Source organism: Mytilus galloprovincialis, chromosome 3 (genome assembly GCF_965363235.1).
Source record: "Mytilus galloprovincialis chromosome 3, xbMytGall1.hap1.1, whole genome shotgun sequence".
NCBI classification, from domain to species: domain Eukaryota; kingdom Metazoa; phylum Mollusca; class Bivalvia; order Mytilida; family Mytilidae; genus Mytilus; species Mytilus galloprovincialis.
Window position 1 is genome coordinate 89,252,572 of NC_134840.1, and position 24,257 is coordinate 89,276,828.

General features: G+C 32.7%; 1 protein-coding gene across 1 annotated transcript in view; it reads left to right on the forward strand.

The window, feature by feature from the left end:
* Positions 1–4,502: 4,502 nt before the first annotated feature.
* Positions 4,503–24,257, forward strand: part of LOC143069312 (adenylosuccinate synthetase isozyme 1-like) — a 129,465-nt gene continuing 109,710 nt past the window's right edge. The window contains exons 1-2 of the mRNA XM_076243879.1: positions 4,503–4,736; positions 23,736–23,838. Coding sequence (XP_076099994.1) covers positions 4,557–4,736; positions 23,736–23,838 — 283 coding nt within the window. The 5' untranslated portion in view covers positions 4,503–4,556. The remainder of the gene's footprint in view (positions 4,737–23,735; positions 23,839–24,257) is intronic.

The following is a 24,257-nucleotide window of genomic DNA, read 5'->3' on the forward strand; positions in this document are numbered from 1 at the left end:
GTGTTCTCAACTAAAACATCTTAATATTAATAAATCCGCAGGTTTAGATGGAATAGGTCCCAAATTTTTAAAGCTAAGTGCAGAAATAATATCCCCATCATTAACTTTTTTAATAAACAAAAGTATAACTTCAAATCGTTTTCCGCAAAAATTAAACTTGCAAGAGTAACTGCTGTATAATAAAGGAGGACCAAGAGATATTCCCTCAAATTATCGTCCAATTTCTATTTTGAATACCATATCTAAAATTTTCGAAAGACATGTATGTACGCAGTTATATGAATTCCTTAACAATAAAAAATTGTTACATATCGCCCAGTCAGGTTTCAGACAAGGTCATTCCTGCCAAACAGCGCTAACTAAACTAATTGATGAATGGTTAAAATATTTAGATAATGGAGAAATAGTTGGTACAGTGTTTTTAGATTTCAGTAAGGCTTTTGACCTTATTAACCATGCCATACTTTTAGAAAAGTTAAAATTTTATCATATCGGAAAACATGTATAATAGATTGGATAAAATCATATTTGTCTGACAGACAACAAGAAGTCCAATACGCTAACATTACAGTGGCGGATCCAGAACTTTTCCTAAAGGGGGGGGGGGGGCGCTGACTGATCTAAGAGGGGCCCGCTCCAGTTATGCTTCAATGATTCCCTATATAATCAACCAAATTTTTCCCACGAAAGGGGGGGGGGGCGGGCCCCCAGGCCCCCCCTGGATCTGCCTATGCATTAAATCTGATAAATCGTTTGTAAAGTATGGAGTGCCTCAAGGTTCTATTTTAGGTCCGCTGTTATTTTTAATATATATAAATGATTTACCACTTCATGTTAAACAATCCAATATGGATCTATATGCTGATGATTCAACATTGCATTTTCATGATAAAAACATTGAAAAAATAAACAGCATATTGCAAAATGATTTAAATGCTATACAATCTTGGTGTAACAATAACAGTATGAAAATCAATGCACAAAAAACTAAGTGTATGAAATTGGGTTCAAAACAAAAGCTTAAACAACTATCAGAATTATGTATTACCGTCAACGAAACATGTATTGAGAATGTCCATTCTTTCAAATTACTTGGAATAGACATTGATGAAAGCTGGGAAGATCATGTTGATCGTATATGTAAAATTATCTCATCTAAAGTATCACTTTTATATAAAATTAAAGTATATTTACCAATACACACAAGGCAACTATTTTATAATGCATATATTCTACCATATATAGACTATTGTAGTTCAGTTTGGGGAAATTTATTACAAAAAGATTAAGATAGAATCATAAAACTTCAAAAAAGAGTGGCAAGAATTATACTGGAATGCGATATTTCTATTCCATCTAATTTCATGTTTTCTTCTTTAAAATGGCTATCTTTTACCAAAAGAATAAAATACCAACAATCAATTCTAATGTATAAAATTGTAAATGGGCTAACACCTGATTACTTAGCAATACTAAATATACTAGAACTTACGATCTGTCTCTAATAATGATCTTTTTGTTCCAAGACCAAATACAAATTTTTATAAAAAATCTTTTCATTATTCTGCAACCAAAGTATGGAATAATTTACCACTCGAAATAAAAAAAATGTCCTAATGTGGAATTATTCAAGAAACATAGTTATAATCATTTTCTTGAAAATTATACGCAAGTCAAATAATTTGTTTTCCTCTAACAAAACTGTATCAAATATTGTCATTTATTACCCTTTGTATATTTCAATGATTGAATTGTGTATATACTAGTAATATATATTGTAATTACATGTATGAATGTATGAATGTTAACTGTATGCATGTATTTTGTTTGAGGGCCTCAATGAAAATTAGACTATTTCTAATTGAGTTACCCTCTTTAAATAAAGAATTTATTATTATTATTATTATTATTATTATTATTATTATTATTAAGGTCTTTCCTTTTTCTATAAGGAAAGACCTTACTGTATTTCTTCTGATTATTATTATTATTATTATTATTATTCTTCTTGTTCCGCCAAACTTTGACAAAATTTCCCTCCGTAACCGTACACCATGTCGCTTTCATGTTCACACTTTGTATCGGTGTCATGAATACCTATCCGGAACTCACCCTGTGAGTCAAAATATTTTGTCGGTTCGGAGAAATCCCTCCGAAACCCAAAAACCTTGTTATCGTTCCAACACCGTAACCGTAAAAGGTAGAAAAAAAGCGAAGGGTGAAATTTGTTCAGGACCAGACCCCGGTTCTTCGCTACAGTTGGATCGAAAAGATTCAACGACTCATTGGTAGGGTTATGCCCCTATGAAAATTAACCGGTGTCGGTTGGCCCCCAAAACTCAGAAACCGTAAGTCGTAGACACCTAGGATCTTCACCAATCATCATCAATTCATGTATCTTTGAAAAATACCTCAAGGTCAAATGTGTATGTTGACCTTGACCTTTGACCTAACACCTAGTTATGGGATAATCTCAGAAACTATTATACTTACAGAAGTTTTGAATAGTGGAAAATGTTTGGGTCATTAAGGCGCAACTTTGTTACATTTTGACCGAAGAGATTTGACCTTTCTGTAAGGGGCATAACCCCTGATTTAGGTTTCTGAAAAGACAAAATCAGCTTTTACTATATAACCAAAGGTCCTAAACCCATGGGGTCTTCAGCAATGACATTGGGGACTAATGACCTTGACAAAGGTCACAAGGTCAAAGGTCAAGGTCATGTCCCAAAAAGCGAATTATGTGTTTTTGACCTCATTTTAAGGCTTTTTAGTGTGTTTTACATGTTTTTAAGGTTGACCTTGACCTTTGACCTTTCAACTTTTTAGTCGATATCTCAAAAACGGTTAATCTTACAAAAATAGTCAACAGTGAAAAATGTTTAGGTGACTGAAACACAACTTTTTTACATTTTCACCGAAAGGATTTGACATATTCTTAAGGGGCATAACCCCTGTTAACGGTTTCTGAAAAGGTAAAATTAGCTTTAACTCTTGAACGAAAAGTCCTACCCCCATGGGGTCTTTTACAATGACATTGTGGACCAATGACCTTCACAAAGGTTACACGGTCAAAAGCCAAGGTCATGTCCAAATTATCGAATTTGTTGTTTTTGTAATTTTTTAACGGTTTTGTGTGTGTTTGAGAGCTTTTCAATGCATTCTACGCCTATTGGAACATGTTATTTACATTTCGAAAAGGAAAGACCTCTCAATTGTTCAAGAACAATTGACATTTTAATTATTATTATTATTATTATTACCCATAATTGATAAGTTCCAGTTCGACGGGTTCAAACAGAACGATTTGAAAGCAGAGAAAACTGTGTATCTTATAATCGGCATGACTTTATCAGATGACAATACTAATACTAAAATAAGGTTTGCGCATAGTTATATACTTTAATTCAGTCACGGACCCGCGATATCACGGGTGTGTTCTAGTGTATTATAGACATTATATGTCTCTGTCTCAACGTAAGCTACGCCCGGAATATAACATGAATAAGAATGTTATTAGTCTAAAATCCAAACAATAAGAATAAGAATAAGAATTGTATTAGTCTAAAATCCAAACAATAGGATTGTTACTAAAATATACAACAAAAACAAACAAACAGACAGTGGCATATTAATTACAAAACGATAGTCATTAAACACTACAAACATGTAGCATTGCAAGAAAAACAAAAACATAGATTATTAGTATCAATGATTTGCATGTATGTTCTATTTTTGACAGCATATGCCTCCTCTTTAAAATTTTATGCTTATGTTACAAAAAATATGTTATAATATATATAACATTATAAGTTGAGCCATCAATTACAAAGTTTATATATTGACATTATAATTGTTTCTCTCATTATACATTTCACTTATGTAGTTAACAATGATAAATAAAATATCACATTCTTCGCAGGAAAATATAATATGATCAAATTTGTTTTCTTCACTCATTGAATTAAAACAGGGGACAAAACTAAATATTTCATCAAACATTTTGATCCTAGTTTTGTTAATTTCTAAACCGATGTTATGATAAAATGAAATTCATCGTCCACCTCTTTATGGCATAAAGGACATATTCTATTTTCTAAAGCTGTTTTGTTGTATCTACCACGTTCAACAGCCAGCACACTATTACTTATTCTTATTTTAGCATAATTTTTTGTAACATTTTTATCTAAATTCAATAAAAGGTACTTTTCTAGTTCATACTTTACTTTAAATTTTCTGTAGGTTCTTAGTTTATTTCCATTTATTGAATTATCATCATCAGTTAAAGAGACAATTTCTCCAAAATATAATGTAATTTTCATTGAGCTTCTCAGTTCACGACGTCTAAAAGTAATCTTTTTTTTGTATTTTAGGATTGTTACTAAAATACAAAACAAAAACAAAAAAACAAACGATAAGCCAGTTGAAAATATATGCAATGATTCATGATAATCCTGACGAAAATAATTTTAGTCCGTCATTTTACATTATAAATTTTGGTTGTAAGATATATCATAATACGACTTCCCGCCAACAACTGTTGTAATGTGTACCACATGAAAAGAACAGTAGACTGTGCAAATATGGAACAGAACGGACTAATTCCTAACAAGAAACAACGACTGATAGCGAAAAATCCAGTGACTGTTGTTTTAGGTACTCAGTGGGGCGATGAAGGAAAGGGAAAGATTGTCGATATGATTGCATCAGATGCGGATATCTGTTGTCGTTGTCAGGTGCGTTTTTTGCAGTTTATCAATACTCAAGATACTGATTTCGAAAGGTTTATTAAAATAAATTGAATAATGGCTTATTTTTATGCTGATAACTTCCACCTGAACTCATCTTATAATGCGACAGGAATTTTTGGTAAACAAAATGTCTGGAAAGGTCATTACATTAGTTGAAAAGGTTTGACTTGTTACCACAAATAGGCTACCTCGATGAATAAGGATTGGAAAAAATCAGAACCTTGGAGCAATTGTTAGCCACTGTGAATGGAGATATTCTTTACTTATTTACGGATCTCCTGTAGTTGGTGATCGCAATACTGGTATACCAGTATTGTCCACAATACTGGTATACAAATTTTGTACCAGTATTGTAACTTTTTATAAAAAAAACAGCAATACTGGTACATTACTGATATACCAGTATTGCAGTTGTATTGTTGACTAGGCTATATTGAAGATCAAAGGGAGATTAAATGAACTCAAAAAGATTATAGAGGATAATTGGGAAATCAATTAACAACCAGTTAAAAGTCATTACTATACTTGTGCATGTGTAACAATATGAATAAACATGAGATTAAATAACAAATGAATATCTTGTTAAATAGGGAAATTGGGACAAACTTACTTTTTTATTCTCCTTACAAAACATAAAAGAATTTGGACTTGTGATAGTGAATTGGAAAATTCAGTTTTTAACACTTTAAACATGTTTAAGATAAGTATAACGATGTCACAATGTCATAAATGCATCAAAGTATTTTTTCATCCATTTGCATTCAATGCATATGGCATAGCATTAAATATGGGTAGCAATGCCCTTTACCGTCAGGCGTCAAACAGCCTTTTTTCAGCTACAGTTAGTGTCAAATTGATTATAATTTTACCATGATTTGTCAAAATATCCTTATCGTGATTCGTCAGAGGTCTCAAATAATTTTTGTAACCATTATTTTTGGAAATATTTTAACGTGATTTGTCAAAAAATTATACAATTTTTTTTTTTATCATTTTTTCTGGGACGCCTTCCTACGACGTCATTTTTTGCGTCTGTACTTTGAGAATAAATTTTAGGGGGAACTTAACAACCTAATTTTGACATGAAATTTTCATTGCCGGCCAGAAATGTTTACTTAGTTACAAAGTCCTACCTTTTTTGTGCTTAATGATGCAAAATATTTCCAGAAATATCCAAGAAAAATGATAAAATAAGATACAATTCCATTTAAGGTGGAAAAATATTAATTTTGCTTTCAACATGATATCCCAGAACTCCCAAGAAATGCCACTTCCGGTTAATATGAAATATCAAACTCTGTAAAATTTGACAGACCTGAATTTCCAGATAATGTAAATGGAACGTTCCAGAAATTCGTGTCCATTAAATTTTGCTGTGTTTTATATTTTATGATATAACCCATAATAAACATATAGTTCTTTGTAAGAAATTGTTCCATTTTCTATAAATTTATGACATTTTAAATTATAACTGTTTTATTGTCCTGATGATGCTACATGTCAACCAAATAAACAGATACTTTGTGGTAAAAACATGAGTGTTTTTGTCTTTATTGTTAAATCTTATTGATATATTTCTGGTGGCAATAATTCAAATGTTTTAAAGTTGCCACACAAAACTTTTACAAGACACAAAACCTACAAGTAGGATTACATAACAAGGCTTTATTAGTATATAAAAAGTACATTTTAGTTTTATTTTGTTAGTATAAAAATTGGTTGGGCTCCAAAAATTTCCTCTGGGCCCCTGATAAAAATATTGTAGGGGCCCAGCTGGCCCCTGGAGGAAAACAGTTAAGTTTAGGCCAACATTAAAAATATCTTTGTTTCCCCTCCCTGACTGAGGTTATCATGGGTAGGTAGGTAGGCAAATTATTTTATTTTATTTCTTGATATAATTTTTCTATATTGAATTTTTACAAAATTCAACAGGTAAGATCAGTCAAGAAAAGTGGGGTATTCCCTGTATTTAGTGTACACCCCAGTTTTCTTGTGTTAAAAACAGTATACATTGACCTCCTTTTTCCTATTCATTTTATGGTATGAAATCTACTACAAAAGCACACATTCTTCATGTGATAACAATGTTTAAGGAAGCTGGCTTGTCATGTTTTGGATTTTTTGTCAGATTTTCGGAATCCTCTGGTTTTATCCATTTGAATGCCTTGACAAAATTTGCCTGGTGACCCCCAATTATCTTTTTGTAAATCTTTTACATGTATCATGATAAGCCATCTGTAAAAGTCTTATAAAATTTTAATTATTTTTATTATAGTTTTTGAGAACTTAAACTTGTCAATGATAAAGCTATGAGAGAATATTTTCCTGCCAGAATTTTAATGGCTAATATCTCGAAAACAAGCACGGTGACCTATATATTTTTTTTTATCTTTGGTTTCCTTTATTGATCCCCTATCAATGTAAACTAATGTTTTGAAAAGTTAATTACTTTGAAACTGAGAAGCCAACTCCCTTAATGAAAATAAGTGTTAAATTAGTTAAAAATCAAGCTTATTTCAAGTCTCATTTGATGCATACATGTAACTCACAACAAAACAATTCCTGAGTGTTCTCCCCAGGCCGTTTTAGCGTCGCGGTACCACGACGCTATATTTTTTTCACCGTGATGCTATAATAATTACCGCGACGCTATATTTATTCCTGTGATGCTATAATTATTTTGAAGATGCTATATTACTTGTCCTCAATTTTCATCTATTATCGATTATGATCATAAAAATTATATCACCTTTAATTGTTATCCCTTTAAGTCGGACACTAAAGGCAATTAAGAGATTAAATAGCCAGGTGTTAATTGTTTGGATGCGAATATCCCAAGCTGACACTTGTGACATGACTAATACCACGTGTCTGCAATCACCAATTTCGACATGGAAAAATGCAATCACAAAAACAGTTCGAAATCTTTGTTTTGTATTACGAAAATTCAAACACGATTTTTTTTTTTAAAAGGTCGTTTATTTGTGCAACTCTCCAAAAAAATACTTTCTTTCTCTTCCCGTAATACGAGAGGGAGAATTTTGGTTTTGAGCTAAAATAAGTTTTATACTTCTTTAAAAAGTTATCATAATTGGCTTAAGTTTATGTTTAATTCATTTAATGCATTAAAAGCGTCTTATTCATTCACAATCTCTTGTCAAAGAATGTTTATTCTAAGACTCATTTTCGTTAATTTTTCTACTGCCGCCATTGCACATTTTTGTGTAATCTACGGATTGGAACCGGACCAGATATGACACGATTTCACGATAATGACAACAGACGGACGGTAGACAGAAAAAATATACCAATAGAGAAAACTACGCATTAATAGACTATTTGTTAGATAACTTTGTTAAAAGTACGTATCATTTTGATGTAAAGATAAGAAACAACAGAGACTAATTCATTCAGTGCCATGAAACAATGAAATTCATAAACATGATAAAATTTTGTGTACTAGATATTTTTACAAATGTAGTTTTGTATATATATACAGGTTGCACTATAATGAACCATTCATTCATTTGACTTATTGTTGGGTAACTGAAAGCACATATTTATTTTTATTTGGCACAAGAGGAAAAAAATAATTCTGTAACTATAAATGAATAAAGAAAACATAAACTGAAACAACTGTTTGTTGTTATAGTTTAATTGTATTAATGAATTGAACAATATAAACTAAAACATATAAAGGAAATAGAGCATCAACGCGACACGACAAATGACATTATTTTTTTACGCAAAATGTGATGCTATCCAAAATTTCTGGGGAGATAGTCTGGCGGCTACAAGCATATTTCAGACGAATTGTGCACATCCTGCTACAAGCATGAAATTTGGCATAGACAGTCCTCAACTATTGCTCTTTTATTTCAGATAGGGAGGCATTTGAAAAAAATGTCTCACTTCCGGTAAAATCCAAAATGGTGGACTTCATACTTAAATCAGCCCAATATCAATGGCTAGTATGTGAAAAGGTGTTATTATCATGCTACAGCCATAATATTTGGTACAAATCTTTGTTTTGCACTACTTTTGGATATATCATATTGTTTAATTAGATGTCTGCAAAATTCCTACTTCCGGTAAATTCCTACATGGCGGACATTGTACTAAAATAAGCGTATTTTTTAGGGAGGGTAATTGAAATGTGTTTAAACGTATTGCTACTATCATTACATTGTGCAGGAACCTTTCTTTGGTGCTTCTAATGATACAATATATAAGAAAAATCTGTCTTTAAAACCCCTACTTCCGGTAATATTCAAAATGGCGGACATAGAAATATCAATTCAATATTTAAATATTCAACTTTTTATACGACCGCAAAAATTTTAATTTTTTCGTCGTATATTGCTATCACGTTGGCGTCGTCGTCGTCGTCCGAATACTTTTAGTTTTCGCACTCTAACTTTAGTAAAAGTGAATAGAAATCTATGAAATTTTAACACAAGGTTTATAACCACAAAAGGAAGGTTGGGATTGATTTTGGGAGTTTTGGTCCCAAAATTTTAGGAATTAGGGGCCAAAAAGGGCCCAAATAAGCATTTTCTTGGTTTTCGCACTATAACTTTAGTTTAAGTAAATAGAAATCTATGAAATTTTGACACAAGGTTTATAACCACAAAAGGGAGGTTGGGATTGATTTTGGGAGTTTTAGTTCAAACAGTTTAGGAATTAGGGGCCAAAAAAGGGCCCAAATAAGCATTATTCTTGGTTTTCGCACAATAACTTTAGTATAAGTAAATAGAAATCAATGAAATTGAAACACAAGGTTTATGACCACAAAAGGAAGGTTGGGATTGATTTTGGGAGTTGAGGTCTGAACAGTTTAGGAATAAGGGGCCAAAAAGGGGACCAAGTAAGCATTATTCTTGGTTTTCGCACCATAACTTTAGTATAAGTAAATAGAAATCTTTGAAATTTAAACACAAGGTTTATGACCATAAAAGGAAGGTTGGGTTTGATTTTGGGAGTTTTGGTCCCAACAGGTTTTTAGGAATAAGGGGCCCAAAGGGTCCAAAATTGAACTTTGTTTGATTTCATCAAAAATTGAATAATTGGGGTTCTTTGATATGCCGGATCTAACTGTGTATGTAGATTCTTAATTTTTGGTCCCGTTTTCCAATTGGTCTACATTAAGGTCCAAAGGGTTCAAAATTAAACTTAGTTTGATTTTAACAAAAATTGAATCCTTGGGGTTCTTTGATATGCTGAATCTAAAAATGTACTTAGATTTTTGATTATTGGCCCAGTTTTCAAGTTGGTCCAAATCGGGGTCCAAAATTAAACTTTGTTTGATTTCATCAAAAATTGAATAATTGGGGTTCTTTGATATGCCAAATCTAACTGTGTATGTAGATTCTTAATTTTTGGTCCCGTTTTCAAATTGGTCAACATTAAATACCAAAGGGTCCAAAATTAAACTAAGTTTGATTTTAATAAAAATTGAATTCTTTGGCTTTTTTGATATGCTGAATTTAATCATGTACTTAGATTTTTGATTAGGCCAAAAAAAAAATAGGTGTGTTTCCTGTTGCATGCCCAAAAAAATTAGGGTCGGTAGGTAGGTATTTTTATTTTTTTTTTTTTTTTTTTTTTTTTTTTTTTTTTTTTTACTGGCTATTATACTTTTTTTCTCGTTCCTGTGTGGACACTCATCGATTGTTATTGATAACACACTTTGACTGATGGCCATAGCAGAAGCCATGCCGTTGTTTGACTTCAATCTGTATCACACAAATGCTTACTGTATTAAAATTTTATTTGAAATCAAACGTTTAAAAGATGCCATTCAAAGGCTATATACTAAACAAAAACCGTTTCCGGAAAAAAACGAAAAAAATCCGGATTTTTTTTTTTTTTTTTTTTTCCGGGAAAAAAAAGTTAGGGTCGGCGCCAAAAAATTAGGGTCGGTCGGGCGACCGGAAACACACCTATTTTTTTTTTTGGCCTTATGGGCCCAGTTTTCAAGTTGGTTCAAATCAGGATCCAAAATTATTATATTAAGTATTGTGCAATAGCAAGAAATTTTCAATTGCACAGTATTCAGCAATAGCAAGAAATCTTCAATTGCACAGTATTGTGCAATAGCAAAAAATGATCAATTGCACAGTATTGTGCAATAGCAAGAAATCTTCAATTGCACAGTATTGTGCAATAGCAAATATTTTCAATTGCACAGTATAATATTGCGCAATAGCAAGAAATATCTAATTGCTCAATATTGTGCAATAGCAAGAAATTTTCAATTGATTGGAGTTATCTTTCTTTGTCCAGAATAGTAGTTGAATCAACTTAAATCATTGTTTTATACAATGCACAATGTATATTCACTTTTACTACCAACTGATAAATTAAAACATTCTTTACCATTCAGTGATAACAAGCACTTTTTGTTACATTTTAATATTTTATGATGTATTTAAATGAGTAGTTATTGTTGCAAACTCCATTAGAAATTTGAATTGAGATCAGTTTTGAAAAAAGGGAAAGGGGGATGTGAAAAAAAAAATGGTTTGGGGGGGGGGGGTAATTTTTCTCATTTCAGATTTCATAAATAAAAAGAAAATTTCTTCAAACATATTTTTGAGAGGATTAATATTCAACAGCATAGTGATTGCTCAAAGACAACAAAATTATTTTAAGTTCATTAGACCACATTCATTCTGTGTCCAAAACCTATGCTGTGTCAACTATTTAATCACAATCCAAATTTAGAGCTGAATCCAGCTTGAATGTTGTGTCCATACTTGCCCCAACCGTTCAGGGTTCAACATATGCGGTCGTATAAAGCTGCGCCCTGCGGAGCATCTGGTTTTCAAAATGTAAAGACAATGTTGTTTTTTGTGCTGGTCATTAATATTTTGGCTTTAAGTTATTCTCAAACCCCTTAATTCTATTCTGTTGTAAATGTTTAAATACAAAGTTGACACTTCCTGAAAAAAAATGGCGTAAATTTCAAATTTTTAAAATTACTACTATTTGGCCAAAAATACATGTTTATTCACAGTCCCTACCACATGCACACAAAGCAGTGCACTGGAGACCCGATTTTCCACATTAACAACGACCGAGACATCCTTTCTTACATCCACATGTACAAGCTTTTGACAAAATGATGAGGCCTCAGAAAGAGTTTTTTAAAAGGGATCATCTTTGTCCCTTTGCCATCCATTAGCGACTGGACTGGGTAGCATAAGAGCCAATCCAATGCTCGTCCCCCTAAACACCTTCCCTAGTGTATTGCATGTTTTACATGCTGGAAAAGAGTAGACCAGGTTGAGGAAATAGCCTCAATTAGCCGTCCCTTTTGTGCAAATAGTTATTTTCTTGCTTCGTTAAACATGTTAGCCCCATCTGATAAGTTTGTGCAATCTTACAGTAAAACCCCGGTAATTTCGGTTGATCATTCATCATTCTTTATGTTAAAGTCACATCTTCAAATGCAATCAATGACTCCCACGCAGTCTTTTTTCTTTCCAAGCAAAGAGAGAACCGTATCACAACCGGTAAAGGCATTCATCACAATAAGTGCGTGTGATCACTTATTGCCTAGTTAATTTGAAAGACCATTGATAGATAGTAATCCAAAGTGTTTTGCCTTCCCAAACACAATCCATAGTTCGTCTACCCCTATGTCACGGAATAGCGAAACAGTAATGACAGCATCATCAGTAACGACGGTTCGAATCATGACTCGTTTAAGTTCGTGTTTCACTACATCAGACACATGCACCATGATTCTAGTGTCAGCCTCTTAATGTGAACATGGTGCTAAATTTGAAATACATCACGTGGTGGATAACACTGAAAATCCTGAGCATTTGTTGCTACAACTAACATACTCATCAAAAATTTCATCCACTCTTGTTAAAGTTTCAAGGTATTTTATTAAGGTAAGGACATAATAATCATCATACTCGTTAGGAAACACATTGAAACTGTAACAATAGTGGATGTAGTCTCGGATGCGTACATAGACAAAACTGGTAGTTTGAACTTTGAAGGCTGCTACATTTGTACAAGAAGCAACAGCTACATTTTGGGGAAAGAGAATATACAGACGAATCCAGGGTCAAAATAAATTCCTCAAAATTGGCAAAGTGTTCTGAGAGATGACGACAATAAGAAAGAAATTTTTAGTTTTCATTCACAGCAGCTTGCTCAATAAAATTTTGAGGAAAAGGAAGTTGTAGCAACAAATGCTCAGGATGTTCAGTGTTATCCACCACTTGATGATGTTTCAAGTTTAGCACCATCGAACAGTCGATACTGATGTCATTTCTGTTTCGCTATTCCATGACATAGGGGCAGACAAACTTTGGTTTGCATTTGGAAGTGGGAAAAACTTTAGATATATATCTATACATGACTTTTCAAATGCACTAGGCATTGAGAGATTACACGTTTGCTGGAAAAGGAACTGCGTTGGTGACATGGATGGCGTTTGAAGATGTGACTAAAGCATTTAGAATGACTACAAAGCAAGAAAACATGCATTTTTGGGAGAGGAAAGACTTATTGAGGCTATTACCACGACTCGGTCTAGTCTTTTTCAGCATGTGAAGCATGCACTATACCATGGCGGCTACGAATGAGTAACAAGCTTGGAATTGGTTCTATTGCTAACTAGTCCAGACGCTTATGAATGGCGAAGGAACAAATATGATCCATGGGAACACTTTTGAACTCTTAGTGAGGCCTCTTCATCTTATCAGGAGCTTGTACATTATGGATGTAAGAAACAATACCAGTCTTTGTAAATGTGGAAAATCAGCTCTCCGATTGTGAATAAACATGTATTTGCGGGCTAACGAGTATGCTGATTGGGTATTATGTCCTTACCTCAATAAAATACCTTGAATCTGTAACACGAGTGGATGAATTCTCGGATGCGTATGAAAGTTGTAGCAACAAATGTTCAGGATATTCTATCTTATCCACCACGTTATGTATTTCAAGTTTAGCACTATGTTTACATTAAGAGGCAGACACTAGAATCATGGTGCATGAATCTGATGCAGTGAAACACGAACTTAAACGAGTCATGATTCGAACAGTCGTTACTGATGATGCTGTCATTACTGTTTCCCTTCTCAATGACATAGGGGTAGACGAACTATGGATTGTGTTTGGGAGGGCAAAAAACTTTGAATTAATATCTATCAATGACCTTTCAAATGCACTAGGTAATGAGTGATCACACACACTTATTGTGATCCATGCCTATATCAGTTGTGATACAGTTCTATCTTTGCTTGAAAAGAAAAAAAAGACTGCGTGTGAGACATTGATGGCATTTGAAAATGTGACTTTAACATAAAGAATGATGATTGATCAACCGAAATCACCGGGGTTTTACTATAAGATTGTACCACAAATTTAACAGACTGGGTTAACATGGTTAACGAAGCAAGAAAATAACTATTTGCGCAAAAGGGAAGGCTAATTGAGGCTATTCCCTCAACTTGATCTAGTCTTTTTCAGCATGTAAAACGTGCAATATACTAAGGCAGGTATTCAGGGGGACGAGCTTGGAATTGGCTCTTATGCTACCCAGTCCAGGCGCTAATGGATTTCGAAAGGACAAAGCCTCATCATTTTGTCAGAAGCTTGTACATGTGGATGTAAGAAAGGATGATGTGAAAAATCATGTCTCCTGTAGACTGTCTTGTGTGCATGAGGTGGTGATCGTGAATGAACATGTCTTTTTGGCCGAATTGTAGTAGCAGTTTAAAAAATGTTTTAGTACGTAAGTAATTTTATTTTGTTTTAAACAATCTATCGAAAACTCTACATCGAAGATATGGATTGAGTACTCACCTTTGAAATTTACGCCAGATTGTTTTTTTTTTACCGGAAGTGATAACTTTGTATTTAACCATTTACAACAGAATAGTATAAGTGGTTTTGAGGATAGCTTAAAGCCAGCACAAATAACAGCAGTTTCTTTACATTTTGAAAAGAATTGAATATATAAAAAAGGAAATTGATATTTCTATGTCCGCCATTTTGGATATTACCGGAAGTAAGGGTTTTAAAGAAATATGTCTTATACATTGTATCCATGAGAAGCACCAAAGAAATGGTTCCTGCACAATGTAATGATAGTAGCAATATGTTTAAACATATTTCAATTACCCTCCCTAAAAAATAAGCATATTTTAGTACAATGGCCGCCATATTAGATTTTATCGGAAGTAGGGTTTTTCAAGACATCTAATCTATATAATATATCCAAAAGTAGTAAAAAACAAAGGTGTACCAAATATTATGATAGTAGCATGATTATAACACCTTTTCACATACTAGCCTTCGATATTGGGCTGACTTAAGTATGAAGTCCACCATTTTGGATTTTACCGGAAGTGCGTCATTTTTTTTCAAATGCCTCCCTATCTGAAATAAAAGAGTAATAGATGAGGAAGGTCTATGCCAAATTTCATGCTTGTAGCAGGATGTGCACAATTTTTCACAAAGCCGCCGTACTAAGAACACTGCCTGTGTTCACCATTTCATACCTTGATCATCAATTATGAGATGTCAAAAAGATATGTTAATGACTTGCCAGTTGGGAATTAGGCAGCAACCATTTGATTTTCTGGGGGGGGCTATGGGTTTTTTTTCTGTACAAACTTTTTTTTTCGCCTGCGGCGAAAAACAATCTTTTTTTCGCAACAAGTCGAAAACAATTTTTTTCTTTCAATTTTAGCATTACATATAGTGGCAGCTGAGGTTGAAACAAACAATTTTTTTTTCTTAGAATCAAAAACAAATTATTTTTTTCTCCAAAAACTGGAAACAAACTTTTTTTTCCAAAAAAAACCATAGCCCCCCCCAGAAAATCAAATGGTTGCTGCCTTAGAATTTAATGAATAAAAATTTTCAATAGAAGTGAACATAATTCAGTTATGTTCAGTTGCACCTGGATCATGCAGCTTGGTCAATTAATTCCTAAACAAAAGATTTGTATGTTTTTTCGAGTTCTAGAAAAAACAAGGCTTCACTTATATGTTTTGTTGTTCCTAGAATACTTTAAGTATTTACAAATTGAACTGATGCAGTTATAACGTAAAACGTACCCTTTTGTAAATTTCATGCCATAAATTGAAAAATAAAAACACATTTAAACTGGTCTGGTTTACACCAGAAATCAGGGAGGTTCCCTGAAAGCAGGGAATTCACGTATCAAACATTTTCTGACTTGTGCCCAACCTGTTCGAAGTCGAAGACAAAGTAGATTGATTTCAAAGCACAATTAAGACCTTTTTACTCAAAGATTTTATCCTTTAAACAGGAACAGAGGTAAAAGACGAAGCCAATCAAGGTGCACTCAGTGGGTTGAAAGATGGTTCAGATTTTTTATTTTCAAATATCACCCTTCCTTCCAAATCGTGTGGCAAGGCATTATGTTTGTTGTCCTTGATTCCACATTATATAGACGCTTCAATGCAAAAATGCCTTGATTTAAAACACTTGTTGACTACAGCATCGGAAAGGTATGACAAAAAAACCAACGCACGTTTACTGCAGCATCGGAAAGATATCACCAAAAACCAACATAACAAAAAAAAAAATTTTGGACAAGAATGGCCAATAAAATTTTTCGAGTAGTGGCAATTTTACCGGGTTGGTCGGGGGAGGGGAAACAAACAATATTTTATGTTTGGCCTTAGTCCCTGAGCAGAGTATTGGGCAATAGCCCAATATTGCAAAATACTATGGTATTGTGCAATAGCAAAGTATTACACAATTTTACAGTATTGCACAATTAATAGGGCCATAAAAAAAGAATAGGTTTGTTTGCCCAAACGCTCCCTACACCAAAAAAAAAAACTGCCTACTCAAATTCTTTTATTGTCCTGATTTGAAAAAGTATTTTTTTAATCAGATAGGCATGAAGACTAATAAACACCCAATACTTCAATTTCTCTTTTTGAAAAAAAAAAAGAAAATGCCTACCCACCTACCCACTGTCTCAACCTTTGGGTAGGGTTTGGGCAAACCAAAATATTTTTAATTGTGGCCTAGTAAGACATCTTTATTGAAGATTATACATATATTTCAAATTTTCAACCAATTTCAACAAATTTTCTAAGATCTTTCACCACATTTATTTTATGTCAGAAACCTATATTATGTCAAAAAGTTGATCACAATCTAAATTCGGACAGTATTTAGCTTGAAAATTATTTCCAATCTTGCACCAACTGTTCAGGGTTCACCCTCTGCAGGCTTATCAGGCTGTGCTCAGCGACCTTTTTATTTGCTTTTGTCAGAAGAAAAAATATGACAGATTCAAAGAACAAAGAATAAGGGGCCCTAAACAATCATTTTTCTACTTTCAGGATATTAACTTGTGTAAAAGTATTTCAATTGCTCTGAAATTGTACCACAATGTTTATTACCACAAGCAGAAGGTTTTGGGGGTTATGGTCTTAAAAAGGTTTAGAAATTAGGGGCCAAAACAGGGGCCCAAATAAGCTTTTTTGTAGTTTTCAGTCAATAACTTGTGTTTAAGTGTATGAATCTCTCTGAAATTATACCACAAGTTTCCATACTTCAAAGGGATGGTTATTAGGGGTTATGGCTCAAATCATTTAGCAATTTGGGGCAAAAAAGGGGGAAAACACCGATAGCTGCCCAGACAAAAGCTACTCTGAGACGACGGCTTCCCTGGCTTCTATTACTAAAGTGGGAAATCTTCATAATAAATGTCAATAAAAAATTGTCTGTAGTTATTTGTGTCTTTATTTCATTCACTAACACCATGTTCACAGTTTTGTTCATGTTTTGATAATTTTTTCTTCATAAAATATTCAAATTTTCAAATTTTTGGCATTATCTAGGTGAAATTCTCAAAATATTGCTCTGTGACCCTAAAATCATAATTTTTTAACCCAAAACGGCAAAAGGAATAGGTCCAGTAAGACCCCTTTTTGGCCCCAAAATATAGCAGTTTTACAAAATTGTTAAAATGTAAACAGTTAGTTGTTTATTGGAAAGTATAATGCTTCTGCTACATGAATATAGGCTGTTTTTTGATAATACAATGCACATACATGTATATTGGGTATTAGCAGGGTTTCCCCTGGGTCCATTATTTTTTTCGCCACCTCTTTCGCCAAAACAATATATTTTTCGCCACTTTAATATTTTTTTCGCCAAGTAACATAAATATATTTTCCGTTTAAAATTTACCTTTTTTCTAACTCCCCCCCCCCCCCCTCCCTTAAATAAGATGATTTTTTTATTTTAGAGTCTACATTTTATAATGAATAAACACTAAATATTTACTTTAAAACAGAATGTTTTTTAACTTAAAGGGGAAAAATATTCATTGTACTTTAAACAACTTTTCTAAATGGGGGGCCACTAAAAAAATTTAATAATAAAGAAGATATAAGTTCTGGAATATAACAAAATTAATGGACATGTTTTGATCATATAATACCAGTATAGTTCGTAGGGAAAGTTTCTTTAAAAGAAAAAAAACTGATGTGCTCTTTTGTACTAAGAAGTTTTTTACAACAAAACAAAAGCTTTTATCACATGAAATTGATCCCTCATTTCATGTGTAGTCATTACATTGAAGGGTTACTCTCATTCGAGGGTTTTTTTCCAACCTTTTGAATATATTTCTTCATAACGACAGTTTTCTCTACTTGACCATCGTAAATGAAAAAGTTGAGACGTAAAACTTTGCTTGAAACACGTGTGTCACTCAAAAGACTTTAAAGTAGTCTCCATAATGAATTACCGATATTAAAGTCAAAGGATAATTTAAGTTTTAAATCGGAGATTTTTCTTGCTTTCGAACATTTTTCGTCACAACAACAGCTTTCTTTTCTAAACTATCTTTAAAAGGAGAGGAGACGTCAAAAATTTGCTTTAAACACGTGCGTCGCAAAGTGGTAAATTAATTCTGTAAAAAACTATGTGACATTTTGCGGAAGCCATTTAACCATATCATTTTGTCAAACAATTCAATCAAAACCTTTATTAATTAGTCCTTTGTTGTCGATAGCTATAAAATGCAATCAGCTGATTATTGATTTCCTGTCCAAATCTTAATGAGGTCAAGGTGAATTCCGAGTATTGTCTGATCGGGTAATGTCCGAGAAACTCGAAAAAAAGTAAAAGAAAAGAAAGTAAATCGTTATATATATTTCTTTCGCCAAATACTTTCGCAAATGACGAATTTTTATCGCCACAATTATTATTTTTTCGCAAATTGCGAAAATGGCGACCGCCAGCGGAAACCCTGGGTATTAGCATTGGTAAGTCATGCTAAATTACTGAAATCTTCAAAATTTTAGCATTTCAGTTAAATTTTAGACGATTTCCGTTTGAAATGAAAGTGGCTGCATTTGTGTTCATTCTTAATATATTGAAATGTAAGTTGTATTTGATGATAATACATAACATATATAAAGGTTGAGGATGAACACGGATGCGGCCACTTTCATTTTTGACAAAAAACATATGAAAAGTGATATTTTTGGCATATTTGATAGATTTTTCTTATTCTTAGCTTGAATCTGAGCATTTTTAATGAGTAAATCAGTTAAAATCTTCCACATAAACTAATTGAATTAAATAAAATAGACACTTAAGTGTTCAAAAAGTGTCCAAAATCGTTCGTCAGATGAACCTGAAATTTGAGGCCAAAATCTGCCCTTACTGAGCCTACTCCTTTTGAAAAATTTAATGAGGCTGTACAAATTCCTTACACTGAACGATGTTCATTCCTAGTGTTTTGAACATACATGTAAAACGACATTTTATGTTAAAAAAAGATAATAGTTTGGCTTCAATTCTTCCATATTCTTTCCAAAAAAATGTTCCAACATTTCAAATTTTCTCTGTCCAAATTTTGACACAGTTTTCAACAAACAGAAGCGCCATGTTAACACTTTCATCCCGGTTTTTCAACAAAGAAAGATAACTTGTGTTTCACTGTTTTGAGAGGGTAATATAAAAGAGGTATTCCGATCCTGGTAAAATGGATCTCATTGTCAGCTGTCTGAAGCGTGAATCCCGGTAAAGCACAATTAAGACAATTTAAAAGCAGTGTAAGGGAGGTAAGCCAATTCCATTTAAAGAATAATGTTAAATATATGTGTGATTACCTCCCTTACACTGCTTGAAAATTATGTATTAAGAAATGATGATTAGCAATTTTAGTCTCAACAGGCTTATATTTAAACCACTTGCTATCCTACAGAAGAAAAGAAAGATATTATGTGAAATGGAACAGGTACAATAGACATTGTAAAGTGCTTTTGATACAAATTTAGTGAGGTCTTCATTATAATGGACTTCAAATTTTATGTACCAAGCTCCCCACTTTTGACTTCATCCAAACAGGACGTTAGACAAGGGTCATTTATACAACACATTTTGCACATATTGTCTGAGATAATCTTCTTTTCTGTAGATTCAGAGTTCATAAATAAGTAAAAGAACTAGATAAAGGCATAGAAACACAAATATTGACACATGAAAACCTGTCAGATAGAAAGTCAGGATGCCATTTATGCATCAATATTGAAAAAGCTATAAAATGCCTAATTTGACCATAAAATGCCAAAATTGGTCATTTTTGCAGAAATTCTATAAAATAAAATTTAAAGTTTAAATCCTTTAGTTTCATGCTATTTGACAAATTGACACCATCAAATCATTTAGGGAAGTTGCCAAAGTACAGATTCTATATTTACAGATTTCACCTCTTAGGTCCGAGACCACAATTATTTCGTAGTGCATTTCTTTTAGAACATAAATAAAAATAAAAAAAATCCCACCTGTGCTTTCTCAAAGAAACTTTTACAGTGTGTTGTACTACTTTTGGGACAAATTATATCAAAATTATAAAAACTTCATCGGCTCTAACTCAAAATATGAACAATTTTATATTTAGGGCATTTTGAAATCTTTTGACAGCTTCCGAAGTGCTAATTTTTAACCTTTTTCAGCTGGACCAAATTACTACTTTCCTTTAAAATTCTGGACCCAAATTTTGTTAATGTAATTTCACCCCCCTACTTACAATTTGAGGCATTAAACATGGAGAAGTAAATTTGGAAGGGTATAAAATTTAATGGCAAGTAACCAACTGTCAACACTAGGGACTATATTTGTGAACAACAGAATTAAGGGACGACAATTGTGGTCACGGACCAGGTGAGCAATTTATCATGTTTGATTAGAAATATATCTCTATTAGGCCACACCAATTTAATTTCTTGTTCTATGGATTTTTGGACTCCAAAAAATGGGGCGAGCGAGCGATTTGAAAATTTTAATAAAAAAATATTTAATTTGCAAATTTTTGAGGCGAAGCTTGAAAAGCAAAGGTGAGCGATTATAATTTATTTTTGTATACATAAAATAGTAGCTTTTGACAATATTAAAACTTGATTTAAACTTGTACTTTGAAATTTCTTAAATTTATGTAGTATTTTTTCCCCTTTCAACATGTTCAACAAGAAATAATTGAATAATTAAATCTAGTCTTTGTATGTGTGACCATGGAAGTAATATTGTATGGAATAACATCGTCGTCACTTAAAAGGTTTCATCTGCGTTACCGCCCATCTTTCAATAACTTGTTAATTGGTTCAATATCTGGCATGGAAGTTGATTCTCCGCATGTGATCGATCAAATCACTGACACTTATCGGTCATTTTCGTGTTCACGGAGAACTACGAACAGACAAGTTTTTGTCGTTTATACGTGCGGAGTAACCCGAATAGTCCATTCGTTACATTCCGTTGATGTACGCTGCCAAAAAGAGTCATTCGTTCAATTTTTATTTTAGTCCAATTTTTCCCTATTTTTGGTTAGTTTGATCATAATAGTTTAAACCGACAGCTATCACATACGAAATTGGAGAACAAGATTGTGTCATTTCAATTTTAATATTTACAGACAGTTAAAAAAACATTTCCGTAAGTTAAGAAGATGATTGTAAAAAAAATACGTTTGGACCCCCTTTATTAAATACGAAAAATCTAAATCCTTCGTGTATTTATAGTCAATTAAAATATTCACAATTCTAAACCGTTCTGTCCTTCAATTTAAGTTCTTGATACATAAACTAATTTGTGTAAAAATGAATTTACTGTAAGACAGATAGATTCAAGCCCATTTCGTCGGTTTGTTATAATTTTTGCTGTATAGCTTATTATATTAATACAAGCATTCCACAATAATATATATTTACGAAAATATTATCCCCACTTTAGTTGTCCAGTTTCAATAATGCAATCAATGACATTTATGACATATACATAAATTTAGAATACTTGAAAGTAAATATTCTTTTATTCAATCTCGATTAACTTTGCACATTTCAACAGTAAAAAAATCTATGCCTACATTTGCCTACATTATTTTGTTAAACATCATGTGAAACCTGATCGATTCATCGGTATTTATCTGTTTAACTCGGGATCCGCTTTTAACCGGAAAATACTTTTAGAACAGTTTAAAACAAACGGTAAAAAGCAAAAATATGCTAAATTAAATACAATTTTCCATGTTAAACTGCTGTAGTTTGAACAATTCTAGTCCGTTTTTCAAGTTTTTTACATCATACGACTTCATCTGAAGGCAGAGGTTTTATATGATACAGCGCCACCTTCTTATTAATAAACCTCGGATTTCACACAGGTACTTTAAAATTACCGGACTCGATAAAATCACGTGACTGATAAGAAATTGCAGATGCCATTTTACAACCACGGTATCACAGATAGTAACCAAAGGGGTCTTACCGCTGAGACTATAATTGGATAAAATCATATAACTTTAGTACAGGGCTCTACAGGCCGTTAATACATGCTAATTACTTGATGTTATTCCTTTTAAATATTACTTCCATGGTGTGACTGACAATGAGACAATTCTTCATCCAAGTCATAATCAGGTTCAGAATTCGAACAACCCCTTATTGTTATAAATATCCCTTTTATGAGTGGTCAATATAAGTTACATGTATAATATATTTTTTTGTAAAAAAAACACTTTTTAGTACACAAGGGCCCATATTTTCCCAAAGAACTATAATATCTATCTGGTATTAAATGGTCAAATCTTGTCCAAGAATTTTGTTCCCAACCTGATAATAACAAACATAGCATAGGGCAAAGTACGGCCTTTTACACAGTTCTTGATCCAGACCAAACGGCAAGCTATAAGAGACCCCAAAATTATTAGTATACACAATTCGAACAGGAAAACCAACGATCTAATGTATATATCCAAACGGGAAAATACCAATGAATGTATCCCATCAACAAACTATAACTTCTGAACGACAGGTCCCTGAATTAACCAGGACAGGTGCACAAACCTGCAGCGAGTATGGATAGTTTTGTATCGCCAGCATACAATATAATTGCAGTTGAAGGCAACTCTTTCAGAAGTTCTTTACATACTTTATTCTAACAACGAACATTTTTTGATAGGGAATATACATGTAAGTAAGGGGGAAAGAAACCAATGTTTTGTTCTGTACAGGTATTTCCACTGTTACATATTTATATCGGAGCACTCCCACTTGGGTTAATTGGTTTCATGCTGAAACAAATATTCTCACGGCTATTTACACAGTGTGGTGGGGTGCTTATAGGTTTAAAATCGTTACATACAAGTTAGACTGTGATTTTAAAACAAATGTTGAGATCTTTTTATAATATTTACAAAAAAAATGGTGCGGAAAATGGACATGATTACATTTCCGGATGCGGGAAGTGGGAAAAATATAAATAAAAAAAATATGTTTTGAAAAAAATAGGTGCATGCGGGTCTGTCGAACAAGGAATTAAATTGGTGTGGCCTTATAATTATTAACTTAAAAAAACAAATTGAGGCAAATATACATGGACCAGCTAAACAATTAAAACCAAAATGTCAATATAATATTTTTGTACATGTAATTTGAAATTGTCTCTCCATTTTCATTTCAGGGAGGAAACAATGCTGGACATACAGTTGTTGTTAAAGAGAAAATGTATGATTTTCATATTCTGCCAAGTGGAATTGTTAACCCTGACTGTATAGCTGTCATTGGTAATGTTTTAATTTTATTAATGTTATTAAATTATTATTTTAACAATACAAACTGAAACACTAAGGGTCACTTTTCCTTGGTCTCTCAAAATATGAGGTCATAGAAAAAAAAATGTTGATTGCCCCCAATGCAGTGAAAAGAATGTATTGTAATAAACAAATAAAACTCGATACTTTGCATTGTGTTACTTTTATGCTCAAATTTATATCGAAAGGTTATAGGTAACGTCATAAACATAAGATGTAAATACGGGAAACATTACGTTAACATTTGCATTATATTCTCAACATACTGGGGGGCCAATAAAATTAAAATATTTCTTTAACTGTCCATATAATATGAAAAAAAATATGATGGGCAATTACTGTCACTAGAAATCATTGTGATAAAGTTAAAAATTAAGTCTCTATAACGATTT